The sequence below is a fragment of the Periplaneta americana genome, chromosome 8, assembly GCF_040183065.1.
Source record: "Periplaneta americana isolate PAMFEO1 chromosome 8, P.americana_PAMFEO1_priV1, whole genome shotgun sequence".
In the NCBI taxonomy this organism is placed as follows: Eukaryota; Metazoa; Arthropoda; class Insecta; order Blattodea; family Blattidae; genus Periplaneta; species Periplaneta americana.
The window spans coordinates 178440299-178455359 of NC_091124.1; the positions used below are offsets into that span (position 1 = coordinate 178440299).

Here is a 15061-nt window from a genome sequence, read left to right on the forward strand (position 1 = left end):
AGATAGATAGATAGATAGATAGATAGATAGATAGATAGATAGATAGATAGATAGATAGATAGATAGATAGATAGATAGATAGATAGATAGATAGATAGATAGATAGATAGATAGATAGATAGATAGATAGATAGATAGATAGATAGATAGATAGATAGATAGATAGATAGATAGATAGATAGATAGATAGATAGATAGATAGATAGATAGATAGATAGATAGATAGATAGATAGATAGATAGATAGATAGATAGATAGATAGATAGATAGATAGATAGATAGATAGATAGATAGATAGATAGATAGATAGATAGATAGATAGATAGATAGATAGATAGATAGATAGATAGATAGATAGATAGATAGATAGATAGATAGATAGATAGATAGATAGATAGATAGATAGATAGATAGATAGATAGATAGATAGATAGAATTAATTTTCTACAATACTTGTATCTCTACCTCGCCAAAAATACGTTAGAAAACTAATAGACATACTGGTCTCGTAAATTGGGCAAATGTTTTCAGTATGATTGTACTTCCTTCCAGACCGCCGCTGTCACTGTTCCCTCCCACTCCAGTACCGCACTAGACTAGTCGGAACCGCATTCCTCTCGGCACTAAACTCCTCAGAGGATGAAGGTAAGTGTATTAAAGTAATGATGTTTCCAAAACTTGCTCTAATACTTGTTACCAAACGTCCTGCTTCTGTCTCTCAGGGAAACTGTAAATTCCTCCGATGGAAATAATTACCTATAATCTGATATGTATTCTAGTCCGCATACCTACTTAATGCCAGTATCATGAAAATGTAAACTCGACCGAATGCTAAAGAGAGCATTTTCCTTCCCATTTTATCCAGGCTTAGGAATGGCAAGTGGCATGATTAAAAATGTTTCTCATGAAAATAAGTACTTTTAATAAAATCTACCATGGACAAATGTTTAAAAACAAACCTCGGGTACAGAGGCGAGGTGTCAACCATCTGCGCCTCCTAGGCTGACTGGACAAACTTATCTTGGATTAAAATGATAAGAAATAATTTTAATAAAATCTACCATGGAGAAATTCTCTGCTTTATAATTTTCTAGGCTTTGCATATACGCAGTTGCTTATTTCTGGTAGCTCGTTTAATTATTGTCTGTGTATTTATACTTTGTACGTTTCTGTCTGAAATTCTTTTAAATTGTTGATCAAATCGAAAATGTTTGGATGAGCAGTATTAAAATTCTTGTTGAAATTTGCATGGAAAGATTCACATGAGTTAGTTGTGTGGCAAACGCTAATAAATAAACGTTTGAAGGACGAGTTTATATGTTACAAGTGTTAAGAGACAAACGCTAGGCGGACGAGTTTATATGTTACAAGTGTAAAGAAACAAACGCTAGGCGGACGAGTTTATAAATGTTACAAGTGTTAAGAAACAAACGCTAGGCGGTAGGCGGACGAGTTTATATGTTACAAGTGTAAAGAAACAAACGCTAGGCGGACGAGTTTACATGTTATAAGTGTAAAGAAACAAACGCACGAGTTTACATGTTACAAGTGTAAAGAAACAAACGCTAGGCGGACAAGTTTACATGTTACAAGTGTACAGAAACAAACGCTAGGCGGACGAGTTTACATGTTGGATTAAAATGTCACACCTTCGAAATGCGATGTATTTGCCAGTTTCGGACAAATTTACATTTCCCCGTTTTTCATATGCTCCTAAAAACTTGTCCTATGACCAGCAGGCATTATTAAAAGTCAGGAAAATCTGCTCGTTTCAAATGAGTGACTGAATACGAAATTCGGCCTTGCAACTCTTTCTAACAACACACAGTTTATAAGATATACATGCATTTGAGTAAGGAATGTTGTGAAAGACCGGGCTTCGAATATCTCTGTGCAAAACGCACGCGTGTGAACACGGCACACACGATGGTTCCCGAGTTGTTCCGAATTGGGGGCTTAATCTCTGAACAGCGATCATTTCCGTGTCAAAGGGTGTACGTGTAGTAATGTGTTAATTACATTCGTTTCTTAAGATATGCATATCTCTATGGCAACTATTTCTCCATCGTCGTAGATTTTCATCATGTAATATCAAATAAATTTGCCTAGAGTCTGCACTCTTGTCTGACCCCTTGATTTGTAGAGCCTACTTCTTGTGATAATTTTCCTTCACCAATTTCTATGGAGATGTTTGTAGATGTTTCCGAATGTAGGCTCTAAATCTAAACGTCTCGTACAAGATGTAATGGGAGCTCTCTATAAGCGGTTGTCAACCTATAGTACGCGTACCACTGGTAGTACGTGAACCACTGAAAATATAGGCCTACACACATATATAGCTGTTTTATATATATTTTATAGAACACTCCACTCTTTCTATCCCTCATCATAGAACGTCTTTATACTCATCCTCCTACACTGCAGAAATACCTCGTCTCTGGAATTCGTTACCTAATGACGTCAGGGACTACCGGAATTTATCACAATTCAAAATTAAATTGGAAAATTTTGTCTTATTTAATGCTTTTTAGATATTGCTAGAAGTTTTGATTTGTGTTTTTTACTCTAGATTAAAATCGCAAGTTTCTTGTTTATGTTAGTTAATTACTTAGGATACAATTAATTATACTTAATCACTCATTTGAAGTTTGTGTGACTGCAACCTGTGTATATTTTTGTGTGAATTTACTTTGTTTATAGTGTTTTTTTTCCTTTTTATTTCTGTTATTGTATTTGTATTTCTGGTGGTGTGGAAGAGAAGGACTGATGGCCTTAACTACACCAGAATAAATAAATAAATAAATAAATACATAAATAAATAAATAAATAAATAAATAAATAAATAAGTTAAATAAATTAAATTATTGTATTTGTATTTCTGGTGGTGTGGAAGGAAAGGCCTGATGGCCTTAACTACACCAGAATAAATAAATAAATAAATAAATAAATAAATAAATTAAATGAATTAAAATGGTAACTGTTTTTAATTAAACACGCCGAAATAAAGCAATTATTTATAGGCATTGGAGCATAGAAACGCTTATTATGACGATTTGCCATTATAAATTTGATTAATGGTACAGCTAATGTCTAAATTAAAAATAGTGGCACATCATTCAAAAAAGGTTGAGAACCGCTGCTCTACATGCCAAACTTACTTCTAATCACTCTATGGAATACTTGTTTTATAATCAAATAATTTATTTATTTATTTATTTATTTATTTATTATTAATATTTGTGTGCTGAACAACAGCCAGAGGCCAATTATAGTTCAGCACAATACACAAACAGAAGATACAAAGGTGCAGAACAAAAATAAATAATATCACAAATAACAAAAACATACATGAATACAATTGTGTACAAACAGTAAAAACTAATAATCAAAACGAAACTAAACCTTAAAAGGATCTAAATTGTGCCCATGCAAATTGGCATATTTTATGCATCTACAGACTGGAGAAAGTGATTTTGAATTTCGGTTATAAAAATTTTTTTGAAATCTTAAACCTTTTGTAGGAATACGAAGGCTGATATTGTTTATGATAGACTCACAATCAATATCACCCTTGATAACTTTGCAAAAAAATAGATAATCAAGATTTAGACGTCTAGCATAAAGGCTACAACAGTTAAAATATTTACAGGTAATATCATAGTTAAAGTCAGTGGAATTGGGTATATATCGAAAAGCACATAAGGAAATAAATTTTCTTTGAATATTTTCCAATTTAACCGAATCGGTTGAAGTAATGGAATTCCTGGCTACAGATGCATATTCAAGTTTAGAGCGAACCAAAGTAAAGTATAGAATTAATAGTGACTCAGGAATAGAAAAAGAATAAGTTATAGACCTTATTAAACCAAGCATTCTTATTGAATGATTATAAATATATTGAACATGATCGTGAAAGTATAATTTAGAATCGAGTAGTACACCAAGATCTTTTATAGAATTTTTCCTAATAATACAGGCGTTATTAAGAGAATAATTAAATTTTATGGAAGTAGTTTTTCGAGAGTATGAAATGACAAAAGTTTTGTTTCATTAATTTTCATTCCATTAATGTCAGACCAAAGTTCAATGGAGTTAATATCATTTTGAAGAGTTTGGCAATCGGCAGAACTATTTATTGAGCGAAAGATTTTGAGATCATCAGCAAATAACAGGTAGTTTGAACTTATTCTTTTACATATGTCATCAATAAATAATAAAAATAATAGAGGGCCCAATGTAGATCCTTGGGGAACTCCACATAAACAATTAAATGGGTCCGAGAGAGAATCACCAAGACGAACACAACATTGTCTATTAGTTAAATAGTTTTCAAACCAGCTCACGTAGTTAGAAGAGAGACCAAAGTTTTTTAATTTATTTATCAGAATATTGTGAGGTACAACATCAAACGCTTTGCTAAAGTCGATATAAATTGAGACAATTTGACCTTGGGTTTCAACAACAGGCATAACAAGATTAAGGTAGGATACTAAGTTTGTAGTTGTTGATTTACCTTTAGTAAAACCGTGTTGTGCTGAATTAATTTTATTCTTAACATAAAATGAAACATGTTTGTGGATTATTTTTTCAAAAATTTTTGAGAAATTGTTTAATATTGAAATAGGTCTATAATTGGAAACAACATTTTTTTTTACCATTCTTAAAGATAGGAATAACGGATGCTTCTTTCCAAAGCATAGGGTATGTACCGGTTAATAAACTTAAATTAAATATAAAGGTTAAAACGGGTATTAGAATATTAGAACATCCCTTAATAATAAAATTAGGAATGCCATCAGTGCCCTTTGATTTATTAGGTTTAAGCTTTTTTATGGCTAATGAAACGTCTTCAACTGTAATTTTAGGTAAGGATAAGAAGTCAGTAGAATTATACTCCAACAAACAGAGATTAGAATTAGGCTGTTTTTGAATCGATTTGAATTGATTAGCAAATGCATTAGCAATTTCTTGCTGATCAGTAATGTGAATCCCATTTATTAATAATTCGGTGGGATAATTATTGGATTTACGAAAAGATTCTACGTATTTCCAAAATTTCTTAGGTTCATTCTTCAAATTTTCATCAATGGATTGTAACCATTTAAATTTGTCAGATTTAATCATAGCTTTAACTTGTTTTCTGTAATTGGAAAAAATTTGATAATGGTGATCAGTTTTGAATTTCTTAAATTTTCTATGTGCTTTGTTCTTTTTCCTAATAAGTATACGCAAGGTATTTGAAAACCATTTAGGATAGTGCGATTTTTTTACGAAAGTGACAGGAACAGCAAGAGAAATAGCTTTGTTCATAATCTGGGATAACGCGTTAGCAGCAACGTTAACATCAGTAGTTTGATATATGGAATTCCAATCATGATTGTATAGAGTGGAATAGAGTTTCAAGTAATCACCTTGAGAATAATTTATGAAGGTACTAGATTGGCAGTGATCAGGTAGCGACAAATACACTTCAAGATTAATGGAGATAGATGGATGATAAGAATCCTCCAAAACTAGAGAATGATTGGCTAGTTTTACTGTACTATTAATAATATTAGTAAAGACAAGATCAAGTAGATTTTTATTTGAGACAGTAAAATTAATTTGGTTTAATCCCAGAAGGCAAGACGAGGAATATAAATCACTGGACTTGATTTTAGAGTAGTAATGAATATCATTAAGATTAAAACCAGTTGACCAATCGATACCAGGACAATTGAAATCACCAATAATTACTATTCTAAAATTATGAGTATCAAGGATTTTTTCAAGAAAATTGAGGTAAGATTTTAAGTGATTATGACCGAAATAATAATAATAATAATAATAATAATAATAATAATAATAATAATAATAATAATAATAATAATAATAATAAATCCTCGGAAGAAGAACACTCATATATTTTTATCACCAAACCACTAGTTATATCCTGATTCGCATCTGGTGTTAAGGGTCGAATCCTGTTCTTCAGAAGTACTCCATATTTATCATGTAGCGTAGTCAACTGTTAAGACATTGTTGGACTCAGGGAAGTTCGACTTGTTGCCTTGTGTAATGGTAAAACTTGTGGCCGTGGTCTCATATCCAGTCTTTCTCGGCCGATGAGCTATTTCTTACGTATTGAGGACAAATCTGTATTGATAGGAACCAAGTTTAACAATAGCATTTGTTTTGATTGGTTTTCCAGGTTTGTTTTGCTTGCGTAACTTACTAGAATACATTACACAATCTAAGAGAAACGTTTATTGTGGGCGGAAGAAGGAAGTGATGTGGAGATGAGAGAAGCAGATGTGATACAGAGGCGCGCGTCTTGTAGGAAACGGAGAGAAAATACTGTCGCAACGTTTTATTGTACCATAACAGTGTCTGCCCGAAGTGCTGAGAGCGCCCCGGATGCAGGGAGTCTCTTCCTAATTGATGACGTTCGAATAATACTGGGTGTCTCAATGGAACGGAATTCTTTTAACAGTAAATAATTCTTATTACATATTAAATATGGGAATTATCAAATATAGAATATTAATTTTTTATGTTATAGAGGACGTCATTTTATTTTTTGAAAATTATGTCTCACAAATGGCCTCCATTTCTACCATAACATACCATCAACCTGCTTTCCAGCTGTAATAGCATTAATTCCTCTACGGATGATGTCTTTCAGTTCTGCAAGGTTTTGTGAAAGACTTGAATAAACCCTGCTCTTGAGATATCTCCAGACAAATATCACATACAAACAAATCTGGAGATCTGGGAGGCCAAGCAATATCTTTGTACGTAGAGATAGCATAGGGCGTAACGGACCAACTGGAAGATATTAATTTTGCAGACTAGTACCATAACTTTCATTATCATAATATTAAGTTAAGATTTCCCCAAGAAATAATTTACATTAAAGTTACCTATTTTCCTTTTTTTTTCATGTTAACTTTTCTGTAGCCAAGTTTTATGGGATAATAGTACTTATATTCGTAAGGTCTTTAAAACAAACAATTAGAATTACAATAAATTCATCGATGAAAGTACATATAGCAAACCATTATTTGTGACATGAATATAAAATATGGTCAGATTTTTTCCATGTTTTTATGGCACAATTTAAATAGTATATTGGTCTGCATAGCGCTAAATGTGTTGCTCGATCAATAAATTATTTTAAAAAGTAATAGGCTTAAATGTATACACTGTTAGGCACAGAACTGTTCCTAAGCTAAGATTGTTCTCTTTTATTTCAGTAGATATACTCTCAATAAGCAAATACCTTCCTTTCAAACACTGTTGTCACACATCTCTCCTTCGTTCTAAAGTTTAAATGTCATTAAGCGACAACTCTCCACGTGAAAAGATGTCCGTTGAAATCGAAAGGTCTCTAATGAAAATATTACGTGAGGTGTAATTGACTTTCTTCCGCTACCTAGACTTCCGGTTTCTTGATTAAATGATATTAAACACTCATTCATCAGTTTCACCCGCGGTGTGGTGCCTGACCTCTAGTTTCACATGTGCACGAGGTCCAGGTGCGTGCAGGCCAAGTCATTGCTCTTGTCAAGGTGTAGGCGAACACATCACAACCATTACATATCTGCCAAAGCTATAGAAACTTAAATTGTTACAGATCAAAGCAAAGTTAAAACAAGGCAATGTAACGAATTTGTATAATGTTCTCAACATGATCAAAGGAAAGACACACTAAATATTAACGAAATAAGTGCAAACATGTTTGACTGAATAATCTGGGAGAGTGACAGAAACAAAACATTATTTATGCATTTTGGCCTATACATACACTCCATGTCCGTGAATGATAGGTACATTTTAATTGTTATACTAAGGCAAGTATTACAGATATACAGTTGTTACTAATGTCGTTTGAAAGATTCATTGAAAGTTTTATATATTCTAAAGATGCTTAACGTATGCTCCATTCATGATCGACAAAAGTTCAATCTATAATCCAGCTCATGTCATACCCTTTCTAGTGTGTTTTTGTCACTAATCTCGATAGCTGCGGTAATTCGTAACTTCAATTCATCAATATGCAGTGGCAGATGTGGCAAAGATTTTATCCTTCACTTAACCTCATAAAAAGATATCACGTGGACGTGATCGGGGGAGCGAGAAGGCTACTTCATCCAGTGTTTCATCTGCATCTCCAGCTTTCCCAACCAACGGTGTAGCATCAACTTTGTCTAAATGCAGAAGACTTCTTTACGCACACACACACACACACACACACACACATACACTCACAAAAAACACATACACACACCACATACACAAATTAGAGGGAACATAATTTTATTAATCTCCAAATTGTAATTATTGAACTTTTCTTTTATAATTAATCTAATTTTAAAATGTAACAAAAAAAATAATATCTACCTTCTTTTTGTTAAGTGTACTTGAAATTTTTACTTAGACTCGGCGGAATTTTAATCAATACTCTCCAGCATGAAAGTCGTCCATCTATTAAACTATGATATAACACAATGTCACGTAACTCCGGACTAGTTTTTTTTAACAAGGGTATCTTTATTAGTTAATTTGTAGTTAAATTCACTGTAATCGGAAACCATTTGAGCTACTACAACATATCTAGTTGAAGATTCTGAAAGCTCATGATTTTCTACTAATTTTTTAAGCAGCATGTCTCGATCCATCTCCTACGATTTAGCAGTAATGGATTTGTGAAAATGGGTGTTAATAGCATATTTATGCCCTGGATGGGATTCAAAAACACGATCATAACTTCACGAAGCTTTATAGTTGCTCTTTAGTTATAGTGACAATTATTTACCAATAGGAGGCAGAATAAACCAATTTATCAACAAAGGTTTTAACACAGAGTGTAACATCACTTATCAATTCATTTGTAGCCTGTAGCCTGTTAAAAAAAAAGTATCCAATGTTTTAGGAAGTGCTAGTATGCATCAAAACAAGAAAAAATGTCTAATAAACATGGGTCCTACAACATATATTTTCTGAGATCTGAACACTTGTTCATAGGAGGTGCTCAATGTGACGTCCATTCATGGCAATGGATTCCTCTGCCCTTCTGCGTAAGGAATCACGCACTCTTTGAAATTGACCTGGTTGCTCTTGATAACCAAAAGTCTAGGAGATTTAGGTTTGGGGAACGAGCAGGCCAAGGTGTGAAGCCTCCCCAGTCAATCCAGCGGTCCTGAAATATCAGCGTCAGGTGTTCACTCTCATTGCGGAAAAAATATGCTGGTGTGCCTTCATGCATGAAGTCTTTACTGACTTGGCACATACTCCAGCAAGGTAGGCAATACGTTAGTAAGAAAGTCTTGATAACGAGCCCCAGTTAGGTTAATCTCTGTGGTAGCACGTATGGCCCTTAATCTATCACCAAGAACGTCTGCCCATAAGCTGATTGAGAATCGGTGCTGATGTCTTATTTCTTCAACTGCATGGGAATTTTCATCAGCCCACAAATGCTGATTACGAAAATTCACAACACCATCACTGATGAACCCCGCTCATATCCGCAACCAGACTTTTTTTTTTCAATATTCCTTGCGACGTATCAGTATTCCATGCCAGGGGTGTCAACTACGGTATGATTATCTGGTAGTCCGCTGTATTGCAGGCCGAGGAATGCATTGCCATAAATGGACGTCACATTGAGCACTATTAACAAGTGTTCAGATCTCAGAAAGTATGTGGTGTAGGACCCATGTTTATTAGACATTTTTTTCTTGTTTTGATGTATACTATCACCTCCTAAAACATTGGATACTTTTTTAACATTCTGTATATGAATTAATATTATATTAGTACGTCTAAATTATAGGGGAATAAGTATACTAAATACAGGTTATAAAATCTATAATAAAAACTCGCTTTAATGTAATAATGGAAGATATAATCAATGAATCTCAAAATGGATTCAGAAAAGGAAGATCTTGTTCTGACTGTATATTCGCTGTTTCTCAGATAATTGAAAAACACAGGGAATTCAATTACCAACATTTATGGCATTCATAGATTATGAAAAAGCGTTTGGTAATGTTCATAGAAAGAAGCTGTGGAACATAATGCAACAAAAAGGCATACCACAACACTTAATAACAATAATAAGAAATTTGTACACTAATAACCAAATTGTAATTTATTGTAAAGAAGGGCAGCAAATAGCCAATATAAATAGAGGAGTAAGACAAGGGTGTCCATTTGTCACCGTCACTTTTTAATGTGTATATGGACGACATCGTGCTGAAGTGGCAGATGGATTTGAAAGTGCATTTTAAAATAAAAAACATAAACTTAGATACGATACTTTTTGCCGATGATCAGGTTTTAATTTGTGCTTCCGAAGATGACCTACAAATGGCAATATTTAAATTAAACAAAATTAGCAAAGAAAATAGCTTAACTATATCGACTACTAAAACAAAAGTGTTAGCCTTTAGAGGATTAGAGCCAAAATCGTGTTGAATGGAAGACTGATACAACGAATTAATACTTTTAATTATCTGGGCTGCAATATCTCATATGCAAGAAAAGATTTTACAAATAAAATAAACAAATTTAATTATTTCTGTGGGGTAATAAAAGAACTTTAAAATACACGAGCAAAGAAACGAGATTAAAATTTTATAAAATTATGGCAGTCCCTATGTTGCTGTACAGCTCTGAATTCTGGACTGTTACTAAATCCGAAGAAAAAAGAATCGAGGTGATAGAAATGAGATTTTTGAGGAGTATAGCATGTTATACTCTCTTAGACAAGAAACGCAATGAAGACATCAGATTAGAACTGAATATATTCAATTTAATTGAAAAACTCACAGAATATATGAATAAATGGAAGCAACACGTTGAAAGAATGTATTCCTAAATTAATATTCGACTACAGACCAACTGGTAAACGAAACATAGGTAGACCCAGGAAAAGATGGCTTCAACAATTTTAGAATTTATATACTTCATGACACCGGAACGAGCCAAACAAGGCTTAAACCATGTGGCTGATGATGATGATGATGATTAGTACGTCTATATTAAATAACATTGAGACTTTTGACAGATCGTAGCCTCTCAGATAAATTGAAAATAAAATTGAAAATTACTGATCTAATGGTTCTAGGACAATTGAGAATGGAAGGATCAGGACCATTTTTCTGAAGATAAATTCTTAGGAACAAACACAAAGATTAATCCTAAATACCTAGTTCATGATGATGATAAATATGTAAATTTTATTCTCTTACAAACTTAAATTTTATTTTAACACAAACATTACATTCCCTATAAGTACAGGGACATAATTTTATTTTTACTTCAATTTTTATTGTACCTGAGTTTTTGAATGTACTTCACTCCCACCCCTTCTACTAATGAAGTTCCACACAGAACCAAGACCGCATATAGTAAGCAGTACTGAGTTAGTGAGTATAGTACGTTCCAGAAATATGTTCGCGTTTTCCAGTGACGAAAGAGCTTTCAATATTGAATCGTATTTTCGCATAGGTACTGTTCGTTTCCCTACGTCGCATCCCGGTTTCCCCTACCTGCTTCTGCTCGCCCCTCTGTAAAAGCTGGGCTGTCTTAGCTCTTTTCTGAAAACATTAATTTCTGCTAGGAATTGGACGTTTACGTAATATTATACAGCTGTTTAATTTAACTTAAATAAAAGGGCCTCGTTAAGTAATTAACTGTCACGTGATTTCCTCCCTTTCTACGATCCTGCGGCATAACCACTTGGACGGACAGTAGATAGCATGTCTGAGTAATTTTATCTGTGCGGATCGGGCAGAAGTGAAGATTGAATTTACAGTACGTAAGGTACTCTTTTACAGAGTAGGTACAGAATTATTTCAACATGAGTTACTAGTACGAAGGACGAAACTGGCAATTGGAATTAGATGCAATAGTCTATAGTGCGATAATATACACAAAAGAACTGAAGTCTGTATCGAAATGAACGGGCACCACTTTAAAAAATGTGTTTAAATATCCATATTACGATTATTTTTCAATTTAACTTCATTCTCTATATTGTATGCTAATGTGCTGTAGACAGTATACTATACACTGCAGAATGAATACGTTCGCATGGATAACTCAGTTCGTGAGTAAAAACACTCATTGTAAATACAGTACTGCATTTTCATTAAACAAAAACCTAATTTAAAATTATGGAACTCAAAAATGCTATATTTCCTAGTTTACGTAAATGGATGAACTACTTTTCTTCCCTTCTATACCTAGTAAAGTGATTTGTTTGTATATTACGCCAGTATCATCGAACTACAGTCGTGGAAGGGGGTAGCAAATGGTGTTTCCGGTTCTCTAAAGGTATAGCCAGGTTAATATTAAAAATGTTAGTAAAAATAAAATGATGTCCCTGTATAAAGACGTTAATCACGCAGTAGGTATCTTTTGGAAGCGCAGTTCCACTGACAACTTTCTTTCTCAGTGCATAATCTATCAAGGAGGCACTTGACAGTCGGCATTCGTTCATGCGCGGTACAATTTCAGAGGCCTAGCAAGAGAGATGGCATTGTTACATAATTTTTGAACCACTTGCGACATTTACGAAAGCCTCGTGTCTCACATTTCCTCACGTAGGTTACTGTATGTATTTCCGACCCGATAACTCGGTTAACAAGTCGAATAAACAGACTCGATCCAAGGTCAGAGCAGAGAAGAGTGCCCGCTTATTGGCCCACTTCCCGTGTTTCACAACACTACGGGACCCGCTGAAGACATCTCGAGTCCATCAACGGCTTTTACTTTCTCGTGAGCACTGGACTAAGACTTTGAAGCACATGCTGTTGCTAGTTATCACAACTTGAGTTTTATGTGGTAGTTTTATTCATTGAAGACTTTCTCCATTCTCCTGTAACTTTACTGTATCCCTCTTAGCCCCAAATATTTTCCTAAGCACCTTATTCTCAAACATCCTTAATCTCTGTTCCTCTCTCAAAGTGAGAGTCCAAGTTTCACAACCATACAGAACAACCGGTAATATAACTGTTTTATAAATTCTAACTTTCAGATTTTTTGAGAGCAGGCTATATGACAAAAGCTTCTCAACCGATTTTTTTTTTAGTTGGTTATTTAACGACGCTGTATCAACTACTAGGTTATTTAGCGTCGATGAGATTAGTGATAGCGAGGTGATATTTGGCGAGATGAGGCCGAGGATTCGCCATAGATTACCTTGCATTCACATTACGGTTGGGGAAAACCTCGGAAAAAACTCAACCAGGTAATCAGCCCAAGCGGGGATCGAACCCGCGCCCGAACGCAACTTCAGATCGGCAGGCAAGCGCCTTAACCGACTGAGCCACGCCGGTGGCTTTCTCAACCGAATAATAGCAAGTATTTCCCATATTTTTTCTGAGTAAAAAACAAAGTTTTCTTTTATTTTTTATTTATTTAACGCAATTATTATTATTATTATTATTATTATTATTATTATTATTATTATTATTATTATCATCATCATCATCATCATCATCATCATCATCCCTGAAGTTATCTGAAGTTGGGGTCCAGGCAGAAGTTCGTCGCTGCTATTTATATGGATAATTTTCATAAATTAATAATGACTATTGGAGGAATGAACATAGAGGAATGTAAACTTAATAAAAAAGGAAATTACCACAAAGGTGAAATTATAAACGCTTAATTAAATACTTATTTTTGTGTATAACCTCCAACATCGAAGTGTAATAAAACATTTTAGAAATGCTAATATGAGCACATAGGTAACTGGTTGGAGATTTGATATTGACCATGTATAAGATGAGAGAATACATATATTTGAGTTTTATGTAGTAGTTTTATTCATTGAAGACTGTAACGTAGAACTTATAATTGCTTTTCTCATAACATAATTATTTGTTTCCGGCTTTCTCCACATTGACGTGGTTCACCGTCATGCCCACGGAGGACACGTTTTCCGGGTGCGATACTTCGTCGGATAGCTGACGGATGATAGGATGATAAATGAGGCTTAAAAAGGAAAGTCAGTGGTCCAAACGTACTCCAAATAAGTTGTTTATTTTTTAATAGAATTATTTCGTTAAAAGTTTCCGTGATCATCATCATCGTCTTCGTCACCATCACCACAACCATCATCATCATTATCATCATCATTTAGCTTCCATGTATTAGTCCTGGTGGGCTGTAGCGGCCTCTATGCCATCCTTTTAATGGTCTTCATAATGATCTCTTTTCTCTGGGATGGTAATTTAGAATCTGATGAGGGATGTTGATAGTCCTGTATGTAAATATGTGGTCCATATTGAAGAGAGTTTGAGTTCTTGAAGAATTTCTGCATTTCTCTTTTGGTCTAGTCTTGTATAGTCGGATCATTAACTTCATTTTGCAGCTGATATTCTGCTTATGTCTCTTTGCCGTATAGTCTCAGAAACTATTAGTTACAGAAGTATAGTTCGAAATCTTTTATATACTTGTTGCTAAACAATATGCCATGTTTGAACATTTTTATCCTCTATTTAAGAGGTCATTACTGTCAAGTGAGCTTATGGACGAAGAAAACTTTGATAATAATAATAATAATAATAATAATAATAATAATAATAATAATAATAATAATAATTTAATAATGATGATCATGACGACGTAGGAAAACTAGAATAACATCATTGTATAGAGCACATCTAGGTCAGAAAGCATGGGTAGACATAACGGCTCAGTTAGAAAAGCCAACGTACTATGGTAGGAACGATCATGATTTTAAAATCAAATGTAGGAAACAGAAAACGGATGTAGATAAATTCTCATTTTTAAATAGAACTATAAATGATTGGAATGACCTACCTACAGCGGTCTTTGAGGGCTGTCCTTCCTTAAGGAGATTCAAAAATAACTTAAAAAGTTGTGTATAAAGTACAAATTAAAATTAAGGTGACATTTAACATTTAATTTTTTAAGGTGACATGTATTTATTTAGCCTGACGAGTTAATTCCTTGGTTTGAATTGTAAATTATTTAAACATAGCGTGTAAGAGGGCCTTAGACTAGAAATGTTTAGTTTAAATGTAGTTCTGTTTATAAGTATGCA

The 15061-nt window shown here is 33.7% G+C and overlaps 1 protein-coding gene across 2 annotated transcripts in view; it reads left to right on the plus strand.

Moving 5' to 3' along the window:
- Positions 1-550: 550 nt before the first annotated feature.
- Positions 551-15061, plus strand: part of LOC138704351 (corepressor interacting with RBPJ 1-like) — a 145341-nt gene continuing 130830 nt past the window's right edge. For both annotated transcript variants that reach the window (XM_069832193.1, XM_069832192.1), the window contains exon 1: positions 551-645. In XM_069832193.1, the coding sequence (XP_069688294.1) occupies positions 640-645 (6 nt within the window). In that variant the 5' untranslated portion in view covers positions 551-639. The remainder of the gene's footprint in view (positions 646-15061) is intronic.